The sequence below is a fragment of the Paroedura picta genome, chromosome 12 (genome assembly GCF_049243985.1).
Source record: "Paroedura picta isolate Pp20150507F chromosome 12, Ppicta_v3.0, whole genome shotgun sequence".
Classification (NCBI taxonomy): domain Eukaryota; kingdom Metazoa; phylum Chordata; class Lepidosauria; order Squamata; family Gekkonidae; genus Paroedura; species Paroedura picta.
This window is the reverse complement of record NC_135380.1, coordinates 21742255-21758177: the sequence shown is the minus strand read 5'-3', so window position 1 is coordinate 21758177 and position 15923 is coordinate 21742255. Positions and strand designations below refer to the sequence as shown.

General features: G+C 45.7%; 1 protein-coding gene across 7 annotated transcripts in view; it reads right to left on the bottom strand.

Annotated features, from left to right (window-relative positions):
* The window catches only part of PLEKHA2 (pleckstrin homology domain containing A2), a 62656-nt gene that overhangs the window by 34229 nt on the left and 12504 nt on the right, over positions 1–15923 (bottom strand). For 3 of the 7 annotated variants that reach the window (XM_077305533.1, XM_077305538.1, XM_077305535.1), the window contains exons 2-4: positions 8177–8340; positions 4888–4944; positions 1806–1854 (exon numbers count right to left, since the gene is read on the bottom strand). In XM_077305533.1, the coding sequence (XP_077161648.1) occupies positions 1806–1854; positions 4888–4944; positions 8177–8317 (247 nt within the window). In that variant the 5' untranslated portion in view covers positions 8318–8340. Of the gene's footprint in view, positions 1–1805; positions 1855–4887; positions 4945–8176; positions 8341–12299; positions 12366–14056; positions 14076–14316; positions 14468–15923 lie in introns of those variants that run through there. The other 4 variants (XM_077305534.1, XM_077305539.1, XM_077305537.1 and 1 more) reach the window with 4 other exon arrangements.

Sequence of the window (15923 nt, the reverse complement as noted above, 5' to 3'; positions counted from 1 at the left end):
ATGAACAACATTACCAACCTGAGATACTTTGCCTGCAAAATCACCCTGCTGTGAAACTTCAGACATTATAACAGAAACAGAGATCCCATTAAAAGAAGCAGCTCCATGAGTTCTCCTCTTATCTCCCATAATACCTAACATGGGATATGCCATCCATGCACAGCAAGCTTTCCAACATGACTTTATGGGCTGTGGCTGGTCAGTGTGAGAGAGCTCATAGCAAACAATATGGATTGATATAATGAGGGAGATGTTGTTCACGACGGCAGGCTTGCATCTGCTGGAAAATCCAGCGATGGTCTGCAACAGAGTCTATGTATGTTAAGAGTATCAGAAATGGACCTCACGGCTTGAGGGTTTGGGTTTGGAAGAGAGTCCCAAGGAACAGCACTGAGCTGCCCAGTTTGTGATTCACCTCCCATTACACACGTTGAATTGTAACACAATTAATTGCCCTCACTCAGTAAAGCAGTCATAGTAATACCAACAATGGTATAAATGTAAGGATAAATGCCAGGAGCATGAAGGTAATGACTGCAAGATCCAATCTGTAACCTTGAAAATTAATTAGGAGCTGCATAATGAACAGACCACCCTTCCATATTATGCATACAAAAACTGTACCCAGTACCAGCTCCAAGCCTATGGGCAGGATAAAATTGCAAATAAATATCACAAAATATATACATTAGCTTTGGAACTCACTGCCATAGTCACTAACTTAAATCCCTTTGGAAAGAATTAGATAAATTCAGAGAGGATATGTTTCTAATTGGGAGGAAAGGCAGCAGGGTCTCAGAAGCTAAGCAGAGTTAGAACTTAGCAAAGAGGAAAACTCTGCAGAGGAAGGCAATCGCAAACCATCTCCAATTCGCACTTGCCATGAAAGCCAATTGCTGGGGTCACCGTAACAGCTGCGACACAAACATTGATAACTGGCTAATAGCCATAATGGCAAAATTGACAACCAGCTAATAGCCATCATGGCAAAATTGACAACCAGCTAATAGCCATCATGGCAAAATTGTAACCTTATGTGTAAAAACTGTGTAACTCTAAATGCCAGTTGTTGGCAGCCGGCTTGTGGGCTTCAAAGGAGAGCTCAGCAGTCCATTACTGCAGGGGTAGTCAAACTGTGGTCCTCCAGATGTCCATGGACTACAATTCCCATGAGCCCCTGCCAGCAAAATCTGGCAGGGGCTCATGGGAATTATAGTCCATGGACATCTGGAGGACCACAGTTTGACAACCCCTGCAGTAATGGACAGAGGATCTTGGGTGAGATGGATCTAGTAGAACCATCTTACCAAGTTTTAGTTGATAAATGCATACATAGCTCCACCCCCTTTCCGCCTGGCAAATAAGTGACATAGGAACCTCCTGCCTGCTCCCTCCCTGACATTATGGAGTCCATGCAGGGGAAAACAGCTGGCAAAGGGGAGATCCTGAGCCACCTCCTGCTCCTTTTTTTTTCTTTTTGCCTTCAAGCTGCAGACGACTTCTGGCGATCCCCCACTGTCTTCCTCTGCGACAATACCCTGGACTTCCTTGGTGGTCTCCCATCTAAACAGTAATCAGGGCTGATCCTGCTTAGCTTCCCAGGTCTGATGAGATCAGGCTATCCAGGTCATGGCCCCAAACCACTAAATGATACTAATTCTTGAAATTAGCTAGGGATTTATGCTAGAACCTCAAGATTTTATTGGGAAAAGGGTTGCCTGAGCAGATGAACTGGGGGAACGTCAGGTACCCATACTGTTTCCTCTGTTGTTCATCATCTTTCCCACCCCACCCCTTATACTTACCAAAGCAGAAAGGCGTTTTCGGTTTTTGTTTTGGGGTAGCCACACTGACCTGAAATGGAAGGGTGGATGGCAGTAAGATGGTGGCATTGTAACCTGAGCCCTTTTTTGTGTGCTTGGAGGCAAAACAGTAAGTTGCCTATTCTAGAGTCCTATCGATTCCTACAGTGTTGGCCAAGGCAGGCATTCAACAGGTAATCCCTGTCCTAGCATGCAGAGGTCCAGGGAGGGGATAAGGTGTCCTTGCTAAGCTTCTGGCTCTCATGCCAAAGGCACAGGTGCCTTGCCAGAAGAAAAAAGGAAAACATGAGTGACCCTAAAAGGGAAAAAGCAGGGCTGCCAAGTAAAACCCCAAACCCACACAAGAACTCAACTACACCTCTCCTGCCAGTCACGAAGGTTCATTCAACAAGAACTTCTGATCAATCTACGCACACAGTGGAAAATACTAATTGCCATGACACCCACACGGCTGCCAGACAACCCAGCATCTGCCCCACTTAAGACGCAGATTATAAAATGATGAGAAGATAAAAGCCAGTTTAATCCACAGGGCAATTAACTCAACAAAAGGACAGGCCCGGTGACTGGTTGAGAGTCTCTTGCTCTCCAGCAATAGCAATCTTGAGGTCTCTCGCCTCTCCCCCACTCGCCTGCCTCCTTCCTCTCCGGTTCTAATGGGCTGCTGACACTGGCTCTGCTGGTGACATTGTGCAAGTGTGCGCATGCTACATCTGCCAATGGAATGGATGCAAAATGCCCCGTCCCTTAAGTGAGGCTTAATGTGTGCGAATGGGCAGTCAAAGCATTACATGGCACAAAGTCAATATCGTCTGATTAATTTAATTTATTTATCATATTTATATACCGCCCTCCCCGGAGGCTCAGGGTGGTTCACATGGAACACAGAACAGGAACAATACAGAGAAGTCATTAATCATAAAACAATGGAACAATAAATGGTAAACAGTAAGAACAATACATTCATAACTGGAACATACTGATGAGCTCCTGAATGGTCAGTACAGGCATTCGTTTCGTGGGAGGGAGGCTCGGCGGCCCAGTGGAAGACGTTGGAACTAGTGGACCTCAACTGAATGCCTGGCGGAAGTGGCCCTGCGGAACTGTATTAAGAGTCCATAAAGGAACAGGGAGGAGTTTTTCTTTGCCCTCCAGGCAGTGGCAACCCTAACAACAAACACTATCACAACATTACACAGCAATTGCAGTTAGGGTTCTGGAGCTTAAAGGGAACGGGAGGTTGTCAAACCTATTTGAGGTGGTGAATCAGGAATGGGGTGAAGGAGATAGACCTTAGGGTAAAATGGGCTGAAACAATGCGATCCGACTCATATCTACACTACGCCAAGCTGTAGAGCTGGTGTGACATTCCATGTCCGATTAAACGCCTCAAGAATGGTCTCAGAGATAGAGCATCTTCTTGGCTTGCAGAAGGCATCTCCAATTAGAGACCAGGTAGGCGGTGATGCCTGAGACCCTAGAGAGCTGCTGCCAGACCAAATTGGCAATTTGGACTTTGATGGTCTAAGGTAGGGGTAGTCAAACTGCGGCCCTCCAGATGTCCATGGACTACAATTCCCATGAGCCCCTGCCAGCAAACGCTGGCAAACGCTGGCAGGGGCTCATGGGAATTGTAGTCCATGGACATCTGGAGGGCCGCAGTTTGACTACCATGACCGTCTGATTCAGTATAAGGCAGCCTCATTTCTTCAATGTGTTCATATGAAGAAACAGATTTTAAAAACTTGTGGAGGAGCCAGACAAGCACAGAAGGCAACGGAGGGGAAATAAGAGGAAGAGGGCGAGATATCAGCTGCATGATGGAAGACAGGACTGAAGAAAGTTCATTTTAGTGCATTCACATCCTATCTTTCTGTTAATTGATGTTAACACTCAAGGCAGTTGATGCAATAGAAACAATCAAAACCACACTGACCCAGGCTAACAAGCAGGGCAAAATGAATAGATGACAAAGATGGCAAAATTCACAAGACTACAAAGCATAGAAAACATAGAGCAATTAAGGCCAAAGCGTAAAAATCCACCATCATGCTCATAAAACACAGCAGTCTAAAAACCAAGAAGTTATAAAACAGAACTATAGGCCTTCTGGAATAAATGTTTGTTTTTTTTAAGGTATGTTTTTACCAACAGTTAGAATGTGCAAAGCATGGGGGCAAGGTGGCCCTCTTGGGGTAGAGTCCCACAAGCTGGCTGCTCCCACAGACATCATCATTACTATGCTTTAGTGCAGGGGTGGTCAACCTGTGGTCCTCCAGATGTCCATGGACTACAATTCCCATGAGCCCCTGCCAGATTTTGCTGGCAAGGGCTCATGGGAATTGTAGTCCATGGACATCTGGAGGACCACAGGTTGACCACCCCTGCAGTAATGGGCAGAGGATCTTGGGTGAGATGGATCTAGTAGGAACCATCTTACAAAGTTTTAGTCGATAAATGCATACATGAGCTCCATCCAAGAATATGGTCAACAAGCACCACTAGAAACTTTCTCTCCCATCCAGATTGCCAAATCTTCAATAGTCTGCATCTTTGTGACCACGAGGGCTGCAAAATTAAGCTTGAATGAGTGGGGCACGCTGAGATTTACAGTAATGGGGGCAGACCCTGGCCATTGCACTGAGGCGTGCAGCTTGCTTAAAGAGGGGAGGAAGGACAAGAGCTCCCTCTGTCCACCTAGAAATATGATTTCCCCTCCATAGCTGTGAAAAGGGGACTGCATGAAGCAACAACCTGTCATGCTGGGCAACTCACAAGCCAAGTTAGCCAGAGCAGCAGTGGTGGAATGGCACTCACACACATATACATACATATGCACTTTGGACCTCACTCACTCCTGCTGCAGAGTTATTGCTGAGCATCACTAGGGTGCGCAAAGCCCTGCATGGAATACAAAACAATTCTTGCTCAAAAGTTTGACAGTGACACCCCCCTCCAGGTGAGGTGCTTCCTGTAGCTGCAAGGGCTACTCAGTTGCCAGAACATACCTATACTCAGAGGTGAAGTGCCCTACTTTGCAATCCTATCTCTGTCTTGTTCTTACCTTTGAAATGTAGGTCAGATGCAAAAATCCCACAGCTCCTGCTCCTATGGCCAAGTTCTGAAAAGGGTTAAAAGTTAATTAACCGAGAAGCCAGCAGCAAATGGGCTAAGGTCTCACTTTGTTAATTTAGAACAGGCTTTCTCAACCAGGGTTTGGTGAAACCCTGGAGTTTCTTGACAGCCCTGGAATGGTTTCCCAAACCAGTGGGGAGTTAATTTTTATGTATTTTTTAAAAACTGTTAAACATTTATCAGGGTGATATGACCATGTATGGTCAAGTTGAGCCATTTCCCCCTCCCAAAATGGTCAATGATGGGCGTGGAGGGGGTGGGCATGTACACGGCCTGCTTCCCAATCCCATTTTGCACAGTGGCGCCACTTCTGGGGTTTCTCAAAGCCTATAAAACGTGTCAAGAGTTTCTCACTGGTAAAAAAGTTGAGAAAGGCTGACTTAGACGCACTGGTGCCTCATGAGAAGCATCTAAAACTGAGACAATTTTTGGATTTTGACCCACTCTATCACACTTGGACATCACATTTCCTCCATGTACATCAAGGTAGCCCTAAGTGGGGCTCTCGCAACAACCCTGCAAGTTAGCCTAGGCTGAGACACGGTAACTGACACCACTGTGGATCTTCCTAATCAGATGGCAATTGTGGTCACCCCCTTTCCGCCCCTCCTGATAAACAGCGTTTGTTGTCTCATTTTGGAGAAATATGGACCTCACTATACTTTCAGTTTATTTACACTACTTGTATCACATCTTTCTCCCCAATGGACACCCAAAGCAGTTTACATCACTTGCCTCTCCTCCATTTTATCCTCACAACAACCCTGCAATGTAGGTTAGGCCAAGATGGTGACTAGCCCCCAAGTCTCCCAGCAAGCTTTCATGAGAGGGTGTGGATCCACACCTGACTTGTTAAACCCTACATCATGCTGACTCTTATAAAGTAGTTGTGCCTCAGTAGGGTTGCCAGCTCTGGGTGAGGAAACGCCTGGGGATTTTGGAAATGTAGCCTGAGGGGAGGGCAGGGATTTCACGGTCCTTCTTCCCAAGTAGTCATTTTCTCCCAGTTAACTGATCTCTGTTGTGGGCTCCCAGCTGGTTCAAGCTTATTTAACACAATCAGTTACCCCTTTGGGCTCAGGTTACACATTATCCCGAGTAACGCTAAAGCCACAGCTGCCCTTGTAGTTGCTGCCATACCATTCCTGTAATGAGCTTACTGTGTGGTTGAAAATTAAGCTAGTGACATTTCTCCTAAGGAGATAGGTGTTGAGGGGGAAATCACAGAATCTGCCCTCACCACACAGGCAAAAGAGCTAACCATTAACCTGAGCTGCAAAGAAGGAGCTGATATCGCTTTCCACACTATAATCAACCCCATCACACGCAAAACAAAAATCAGGGCCATTTAAGGAGTAGCTGTCATTAAAAAAAACAAAAACGTCCTGTGTGAAGGACTAATGATAATTATGAAAATCAGGCAGCGGTCATTATTTCAGAGTGAATCAGTCCGGAGCAACGGGTGTGACCTTGTGTCCATGTCATCTTCTCAACAGGTCTGGCTCAGTTCAATGAGCTCAGCTTACATTGCCCCGCTGGCCAGGGGGTTTCCCAAACAAAAGGATCCGCTGTGGCTTTCCTGCAAAGTGGTTTAGATTGAGGAAGGCGGGTATGAGTCAGAGCGAACCGCTGGTCAGGTTTCCTCTTTGGGCTCATGAGACAGAAAACGATGGCTGGTGACTTGGAACCCTTGGTCGTACCAAGAATCCTGGGGCTTGAAATGAGAGCCTAGCCTGGATAGCGCTAATGAACCATTTAGTCAAAGCTCTGGCTCTCCAGACGTCCATGGACTACAGTTACCATGAGCTCCTGCTAATATGAACATTCTGGAGTTCTGCCTATTCCCAGCCAACTAACTGTTCAATACTATGCTCCAGCTGAAGTTTGCTTTTCCAATTTTAGTATTGGATAAGAGAGACATTAGTTCAGAAAGCACTCCATGCCAATTCTGGATTAGCCCATGTTCCCAGCACACTACAGGTGGGTGGGAAGAAAAGCCACACATCAGTTGTTTTTAGAGGAACAGACATAATGTCAAACTGGAAATGACCAGAAAAGCATCATTTAGTTCAGGGGTGGCCAAACTGTAGCTCTCCAGGTATCCGTGGACTGCAGTTCCCATGAGCCCCTGCCAGCATGGCCAGATATAATGTCAAACTGGAAATGACCAGAAAAGCATCACTTAGTTCAGGGGTGGCCAAACTGTAGCTCTCCAGGTGTCCATGGACTGCAGTTCCCATGAGCCCCTGCCAGCATGGCCAATTGGCAGGAGCTCATGAGAATTGTAGTCCATGAACATCTGGGAAGCCACGGTTTGGTCGCCTGCTCTGAGGAGGCTTCTGTAGACGTCATTCACCCCCATCCAATAGGATGTCACTGTATTAGTATGCCTGCTAAGTCCAATAAGTGTTCAATAAGTAGAGACCAGGGCCACATAGTGTCCCACTGCCCCTTGCAAAGCTGCACAGAGGCTGCCAGAGGTTGGTTCTGCATCTTGAAATCACTTAAAGCACCTTTGCAGATAATTACAGTGAACCTTTTGAATTCCTGGAGCATATATGATCTGTCTACTAAAAGCAAAAATATAGGGAAACACAGAAAATATAGTTTAGCATGAGAGCTAGGAATTCTGGTAAAATACTCCCAGCCCCCACCCCCCTGCCCTCAATTGCAATCCCCAGAATCTCTTTAAGTCTTTACTGTGGACACTGCCTCTGAATAGAGTGCTTGGATTCATGAAGCCAGGTAGCAGGCAGGTTACTTCACTTCTCACTGGTCTTTCAAGACATGCAAAGGCTTCTGTTGCAACCCCTAAGAACTGCATTCTTGTGGGAATGATGCTGGAATGCCTAGAGAATGCACACATGCCAACAAAAAGAACAGCTTTGTGTCTCTTCTCCTCTCCCCTGACAATATTCAATACAAAGTGTGTGGAATGCCATCACATTGCCAGTCTCCAAGCTGCTTTAGGGGTCAGGAAATGTGGATGAACAGGGAAAGCGATCTAAAACACAATCGTGTTCTGCATTATGAGACATTCCTAAGGGAGAAGGGAAAGAGAAGGAAAATACATGGGGCTGCCACTTTCAGCGGCAACCACATATGCACCACGGCATCTTATTCCAGTTCAAGTCAGCCTTGGAGGGGCAAAAAACACAAAATCTGAATGAAATGGGGTTGTGTGCCCTGACAGAATGTTATTGAGATGAAAGCCTCACCTGGGGATTGTCCATGTACCAAAGAAGGAGGTTGGCCTGGGTATCCAGGATGAAATATCTTCGCAGGAACTTCCCACAGACATCACTGTCTTCAATGTCCAGGAACCCACAGATTCGGTTCTGACGATCCACATAAGGCATTCTGGGCTCCTTCTAGCATCCCCCTGAGAATCAAAGACATGTACGGATAAGATTCAGGCTATCAGGAAATCCCCAATGATTTGCACCAGAATGGAACTACAGAACTTGTGGCTCAGTTTGCATTCCAGCAGCTACATACGGGTTTTTTTCCTGCCTCCTTGTATGGAACTGCAAAGACGGGTTTTAGCAAGGACTGATGGAGCCACGATATATGCCTGGACACATGCTCGGCTTTGCCAACCCCAAGTTACGTGGGCCTGTCCGAAAAGCAGCCCACATGTCCAAGAATTCACAGCATTTGCTATAGTCTTCAGTATGCCTTTTAAGACAGCACGAATTGAGTTTTTCTACTGCATGTACTCTCACATGGCGGGGACTAAGAGATGCCTTAAAAAGTCACTGCTAATTACAGATTCCTAGGATACTCTCACTAAAACTCCTATGTGTCAAATGGGAACATGTTACATGCAACTAAGGGCTAAGTGGGCGGAGAGTGGCCATGGCCAGTCCGAGGCAGGGCCCAATCAGGACATGCCACAGGCCATGATCACTCCTGCTCACCCAGCTGGCCAGGGGCTCTTTGCCACCATTGTTGGCAGATTGCTGCTGGATGCTCCCCAGGACACATATAAGTGCCCTGGGATGGGGGACAGAGGGGGGAGGGCTTTGGGGGCCAAAAGGAAGCAGCCTTGGGGTGGGGTGGGGTGGAGCAGTCCCTTCCCTTTGGGCTGCAAAGCCCTCTCGCCCCCTCACAGAGCCAGCGAGAGCGCTTTGCTGCCCAAAGGGAAGCCTTTCAAAACCCATTTTTAAAATGGGCTTTAATACCAGTATATATATAATAACTACTCCACTTGCCTGCATATATTTGGCATTCAGCATTAGTGGCACATTGCTGATAACATAAAGGGCAGAAAAGGGGCAACACAAATGTCTGAAATACAAAAATGTCTGTGCCTGGTCTCCTGGAATCTTATTCACCAAAGATGACTGGGAAAGTGGCTATTTACAACTAAGACATTTTAACACACAACCTGTCAATTAAAGCACAGCAAGTCAGATGAGCTTTTCAGATAATTATAAAACATACACGCAGGACATTTCTCCACCACCAGGAGAAGAGTCCCAACACAGATAGCATTCCCTTTCAGGCTTAATCACTGTCCCTTTTTTACCCCAGAACAACCTTATACCAAACAGCTGCTTCCAGAAAAGTCATCAAAAAGCCCCTGCTAGAGGGAAACTTTGAACAGCTGTTATGAAACAGTCAGAAAAGTTCACAGCATATTAAAATGACTCTGGATTCCCTGAGATGTCTCACAGTGGAATTTTTGCCCCGGTGCAATGGTTCCTGGGAACCCTTTCCAGAGAACTTCATCAACCAACAAGCTTGGCCACAGGAGCATGGTGTGTTTGCAAAGGATTGTGGGTCATGTATTGTAGGGTATAATGTAGGGTGACTGCAGAAAGTCTTCCATTCCAGAGGCAGTAAAGCTCTGAATGCCAGTATTGGGAGGCTACAATAGCCTCAATGCTCTGCTTGCTTGGTCCTTCATGACAAATGGCTGACCACGGTGTGAAAATATGCTGGACTACACAAACTACTGGTCTGATTCAGCAGGCTCTTCTTATGTTAGCACATGCAGGTGAATGCCCTAAGACAGCAGATACAGCACCCAAACGGTCCAACCCAGATGGCCTACAACTCCATACTCTCTACCCTAGTCTCTGATTGAAGGCCTCTAGCAAAGGCCAGCCCACCACGGAGAATCACATGTTGGAAATCTTCCTGTGTGTTAAAAACTGAGTCTCCAATCAGAAATTCAGCAAAGCAGAAAAGAAGGGAACAGAAAGCTCCTCCCTGATGTGATAGCTTTCAGGTTTTATGGAGTTTGTTTGCTTAATGCGAAGGACTACTCAAAACAGAAACATCTACATACAGCCTGAAAGGAGGTGCAGTCCATTTTGCCAACTCAGCATTCTACCACCATCAGAGACTCTAGCCTGTAAAAATCCAAGACTTCTCTTATCCACTGACAACACTCCCACACCTGCTCCTGTTAAAAAAAAAAAATCAAGGCAAAAAGCCAAGGAACTCTGGGGGAAAGCACTGCAAGTCAATTCAATGAGCACAGAATCACAGAGTTGGAAGGGGCCATACAGGCCATCTAGTCCAACCCCCTGCTCAACACAGGATCAGCCCTAAGCATCCAAGAAAAGTGTGTATCCAACCTTTGCTTGAAGACTGCCAGTGAGGGGGAGCTCACCACCTCCTTAGGCAGCCTATTCCACTGCTGAACTACTCTGACTGTGAAATTTTTTTTCCTGATATCTAGCCTATATCGTTGTAGTTTAAACCCATTACTGCGCGTCCTTTCAAGAGAGTTCAATGCAGCTACTAGTAGTGGGACAGTATGAGAGTGTTACAGCCAACATGAATAGGAGTCTTAGAAGCCCAAATTTGAGTACTATGTGCGAAAGGCCTTTCTGGACAGTCTTGCATCCCACAAACACTTGACCTCCTCAACCCTTCAGAACTGGCTGGGGTTCTTGCATTCTTACTGTGAAACCATGAAGAGGGTGGTGCTCAAAGCCCAGGGGCATTGGCGGCAATTTCCGCTGTGCACTTGAGTCTATCAGAATGTGTCCACATCCTTCCTTTCACACACGCATTTATTAAGAGTCTGTTCTTTTAAAAAAGCAAAAACTTGTCTATAGTTTTCAGATCTTGTCTTGAAGAAATTGAGAATATCAAATCTGGTAATAGCAGAATCTGAAAATCTTTTAACACACAGTTTGTATGCTGTCAGGGGTTCAGGGTGATTGTGCCCGCCGTGCCGCAGGGGGGGGGAAGCGCGGGCACAAGCGTGCCAGCAGGAGCTCCGCGCCTGCGTGTGTGCGCCTGCCGGTGCGCTGACGCCCGCGCCTCTCCTCTGCCCTCCCTGCGATGTGGCGCTGGCTGCACCAGGAGAGACCAGCCGCTTTGGGCACCAAAGCACACACCCCACCATCGCCAGGTGAAAAAAGCAGCTTGTTTGGAGACCCCAGAATACTGAGATCCTCCACTTGCATCTCTGGAGCGGCTTTCTACAGTAATGCCGCTAAACCAGAAAACAAGTAACTCTAAAATAAATCCCCAAGATAGAAAGATTAAAACCAGCAGAAAGCTGGGGGTGGCATCTCTCTGGCAGTCCTTGAAGAATTCAAATATGAAACTGACCTCAAACAAAAACCAGGCAGATTTGTAGCTAAAATTAGTCTCCTTAGTGAAGGAGTAGAAAATAGAACATGCAACTTTAAAAAAGGGGGTGTTGTGTTCAGAAACCTGGAAGCCCATGAGCCCAACCCTATCTCAGGGTAAAAATCAGTAAAGATATTAAGCATAAAGGAATAAACTTCAATAAAGAAGAAATTACACGGTGACTGTAATTCACCTCACAATCTTTGGGATTTGTCTGAGATGTTAATAATAAGGGTCAGCCAGTAAGGCGGTGTATACTGAGATCTCCCCAAAAAGCATTTGACAATGTCACAAGATAAGAGGAGACCACCAACAAATGCTGGCAGGGGCTCATGGGAATTGTAGTCCATGAACATCTGGAGTACCACAGGTTGACTACCCCTGATCTAGGGCATTGCAGGGGGGACATTACATTCTTTTTTCTCTCCAAAATCTCTCAGATGACCTCCAAGCAGATCTCTTCTGGGGTCCATGTACTGGTATGAGTAACGGAGGGGGGAGCAGGGTGAAGGAGGAAGAAATGCAGTGTATATTAACGACACAAAGCACTGAAATTCAAAATTATGAAATGCTTACATTAAAAGTAGCACACAAATTTTTAAAAGCACAATAACTGCAATGCTGTCGGGCTCACAGGGCAGAAATTAGAAACAGGTTTCATTCTTATTGAGCAATTAATTAGAACAGTCCTTGGATGCTTTTTTCCTGCCCATCTCTGCAAGTAAAACTGCAAGACAGACTTACTTTTAAAAATGCATATTAAACATTCAGTGGAAAATCCAGGCTCCTTGCAAGACCACCCCTCCCATCTCTCTGGGCTGGCATCTAAATATAGTCAGGCAGTACAAAAACCTTGCAGAATCCACTGACATCATAAGCAAGGGCCACCTCAGAGAAGAGGAACGCAGCCAAGCAAGAGGTCTCCTGGGAGATAGTCGGCCAGCTCATGCAGGAGAACATCAGAGCTCTGCAACCAGAGTAAAAGGGCGGGGACTGGTAACCACTTTCCAACCACACAAGCTAAAGCACAGCGTGTTCTGCCATGCACACAAAAGGCTTTGGGTGCAAATTGTTATCCGCTCTGCCCAAGATCTGTTGAGATCTCTGAGCATGATCTGAGGTCATGACGTCTTTTCCTGTGCAGAAGGTGTTTGGTTAGTACACAATATTCTTGTTAACCTCCTTTGGCAAAAGCCACGAAACAAGTCCTCATCGTGGCCCCTCTCCGACTTCATTAGGACTTAGCACTCCGGCTGCTATATGGTGTCGCCGTAGCACTGAATTCGCACCAATTTTGCTGGATGCCAAGCAGAAACTCGAATACTGTTTATTTATATCACACACCTCACTTCCACAGGTCTAAGGTGAGTAACAATGCCATGCCAGGGGTCAAGGGCACAAAATGTATACTTCCAATTAGCAAGCTTCAAAAAAATCTCAGGTTAAAAACAGGGATTTCTAAAATATACCAATTAAAAAAAAATTAAATAGAAGTTCCGATAGAAGTTCTCACCTGGGGGGTTGCAATATTATAGAGACTGTGACCCTCAAGTCAGAAACTGCAGGAACTTAGTCCGGAATCTAGCAAAGTGAATGTACTGGGAACTGGTTCCCCTCAGACCTCCAAACTCTTTAGACATGCTATGTGGATGAACAATGGAGCAACAGCAGCCTCTGTGACAGGCTACTGTTGGCATAAATACTAAGATCTTGAGCTTTTGTCTGGTCAGCAAAGCAGTTTCCTCTGCCTGCTCATGTTTCAACTTCCAGGTGACCCAGAGAACACATGGCCTAGTTGCTTCCGGTTCAGCTGCCCACAGCCTTTCCCCAGGCCTTGGTATACCATTAGTGCAGGGGTGGACAAACTGTGGCTTTCCAGATGTCCATGGACTACAATTCCCATGAGCCCCTGCCAGCAGCATAGAAATTGTAGTCCATGGACATCTGGAGAGCCACAGTTTGGCTACCCCTGGCTAGGGGCTTAAAGTTCAGAAACATAAATATAACGGCAGGGTTCCTTGGACTTCATTCTGACATACATCACTCTGAATTGATCATCATATAGAAAGCTCCAGAGTGATGAGAACAGAGATACTACCCCCCCTCCAACAGACACATTTCAACTCTGCCTTTCTAGTCCTGATTCTTAATTTTGATTTCACCGCTGCCTTGTGTGAATTAAAGATGCAATACTTCAGTGCTTTGGCACTTTGTTTCCCTGTACTGAAATCTGGCTGTAAAATGCATATTATTAATGCTACATGCATGTCAATAAATCAGTACTCATACATTTTTACACGTAAAAGACACACGCTGTATCCTTAAGTAGCACATTAGCACCTCATAAGCTGAGTTCACAGTGCAAATGCTTCTACAGCACCAACAATGAAAAGTGGAGAACCAACACTATAGAAAAAAAATATGTCAACTAGCAGGCACCCACAAGGCAACTGCCGGGGAGAAAAATCCCATCTCTCCCCCGTCCATCCTCTCCCACTCACCAACTTCCAGCTACTCATTGTATCTTTGACTTCCCTGCCACCACCACCTTCTCCACGGACTCCATTCTTGCCAACTCTTTCCCAACTTCCCGCCACTGCAGCCATTTTGAGAGTTTCTTGCAGTTGCTAGGCAACCCCCAAGATGGCAGCTAAGATCTCATAACATCGTGAGATCTTGGTTTCTGTTTTTTTTTTTAAGTTGAAATGTCTGTGCCAGCACAAGCTCCTTTTTCCAGTAGTTCTTTTAAAATAATACTCACCCTTTCATTTTCTGTTTTTTCTCTCCTCCCTGGGTGCCCCCTGCACATTTCTTGATCCTTGTGGGGGAGCCGTATTCAATTCAAAATAAAATATAAAAAGGGGCTAAATTAGGGAGAGTCACTCATCCCTGTGCAGAAGACAATGAAAATACCCTGCTCCTAAGGAAAGAACTTTGGACTGCTAGGGGGTGGAGGGAGGAGATAGGTTTCACTCCAACTAACAGCCAGCTTAGTGTATTTTAATGTGTGGTGGTTTTAAAAGTTTCTTGTTTTGCCATTTTATTGTAAAACACTGTGAGAGCGCCAGTATATAAATCAAAGTATGTATAAACAAACAAACAAAAACAAATAAAATGCAGTTACACAATACCTTTGCCCTCATCAGGTGACATCACGGAATAGGTCTGGCACCTGGACAAGGGATGGGGTGGGCAAGGGGTGCAAAGACTGATGGAGAGCAATGAGGACGAATAGGGGCAGCAAGGGTCCTTCTTGACAGCTCAGGCAGAGAGTGATGAGAGCCCTTTTATCCACCTATCTATCTAGCAGGCTTCTCATCCTCATGAAACAGAAGCCTCTACAGACAGACCACAGAGGGTCACATGAATTCTATCTTCTTGTTCAAACTCAGGGCTTTTAAAATCTGAAGACAACTATGAAAGCTACACACAGGCGTTTATGAATTTCTTTTGCTATACGGCTTGATACAAAGACCAGTTCAGCCAGCCGCACAGACAACAGCAAGCACATCCTCTGGGGAATGTTGTCAGGACGATTGAGTATCCTAAGAAAACTGTACAATTCTATAGCCCGCATATACTAGGCGAGTTGAGCATAGGTGCATGCATTTCCTTTCTTTGCATAGCTTTTTGGCCTCTGTTGGGCATGGGGAAGGGCGTTGAGCTTTGGAGGGTGCTGAAATGCAATCTTTTGATTGCGGGAAATCCTGCTCAGGCCTCTGCTGCCAGGTTTCTGAGATTTCATCATGGCTCACACACTTTTGCAACCTTACGGGCTAGAAACCTGCTCGTTTTTCAAGTTAAAGTTTTGCTGCTCAAAACACAGAGTGCTTTGTTCAGTACCAGGATGCAAATTTGTACAAAAGCATCAATACAATTGCAGAATGTGCGCTACCCTGGATCAAGTCAGATTGCTAACTAAGCCACAGTGACCTGGCTGGTAACAGCCTAAACTGGTAATGGCTGATCCAACCATATGCAGTTTACTGGGGGATAAAAGTTCTACACTTCTGTCCTTGCAAGTTACACTTTTCATACTCCACTCTCCACAAGTCCTTGCAAAATAAGATTATATATATTTTAAAAAACATTCAAAGCAAAATAAGTGATTCAAGATAAGCTTATATATAGATAGATTCAAGTGGGTAGCCATGTTGGTCTGAAGCAGAGTCCAGTGGCACCTTTAAGACCAACAAAGATTTATTCAAGGTGCCACTGGACTCTTATGTATAGAAAGATGCTTGAATTTCGATAAACTATTATGTACACAGAATTGGCCTTAGCTGGGCTGCAAACCCAGCATCTGAAGCGCACACAGCTTTGATTCCAGTTGATGCACGGAAGGGCACTGCCAGGACTGGGATGACG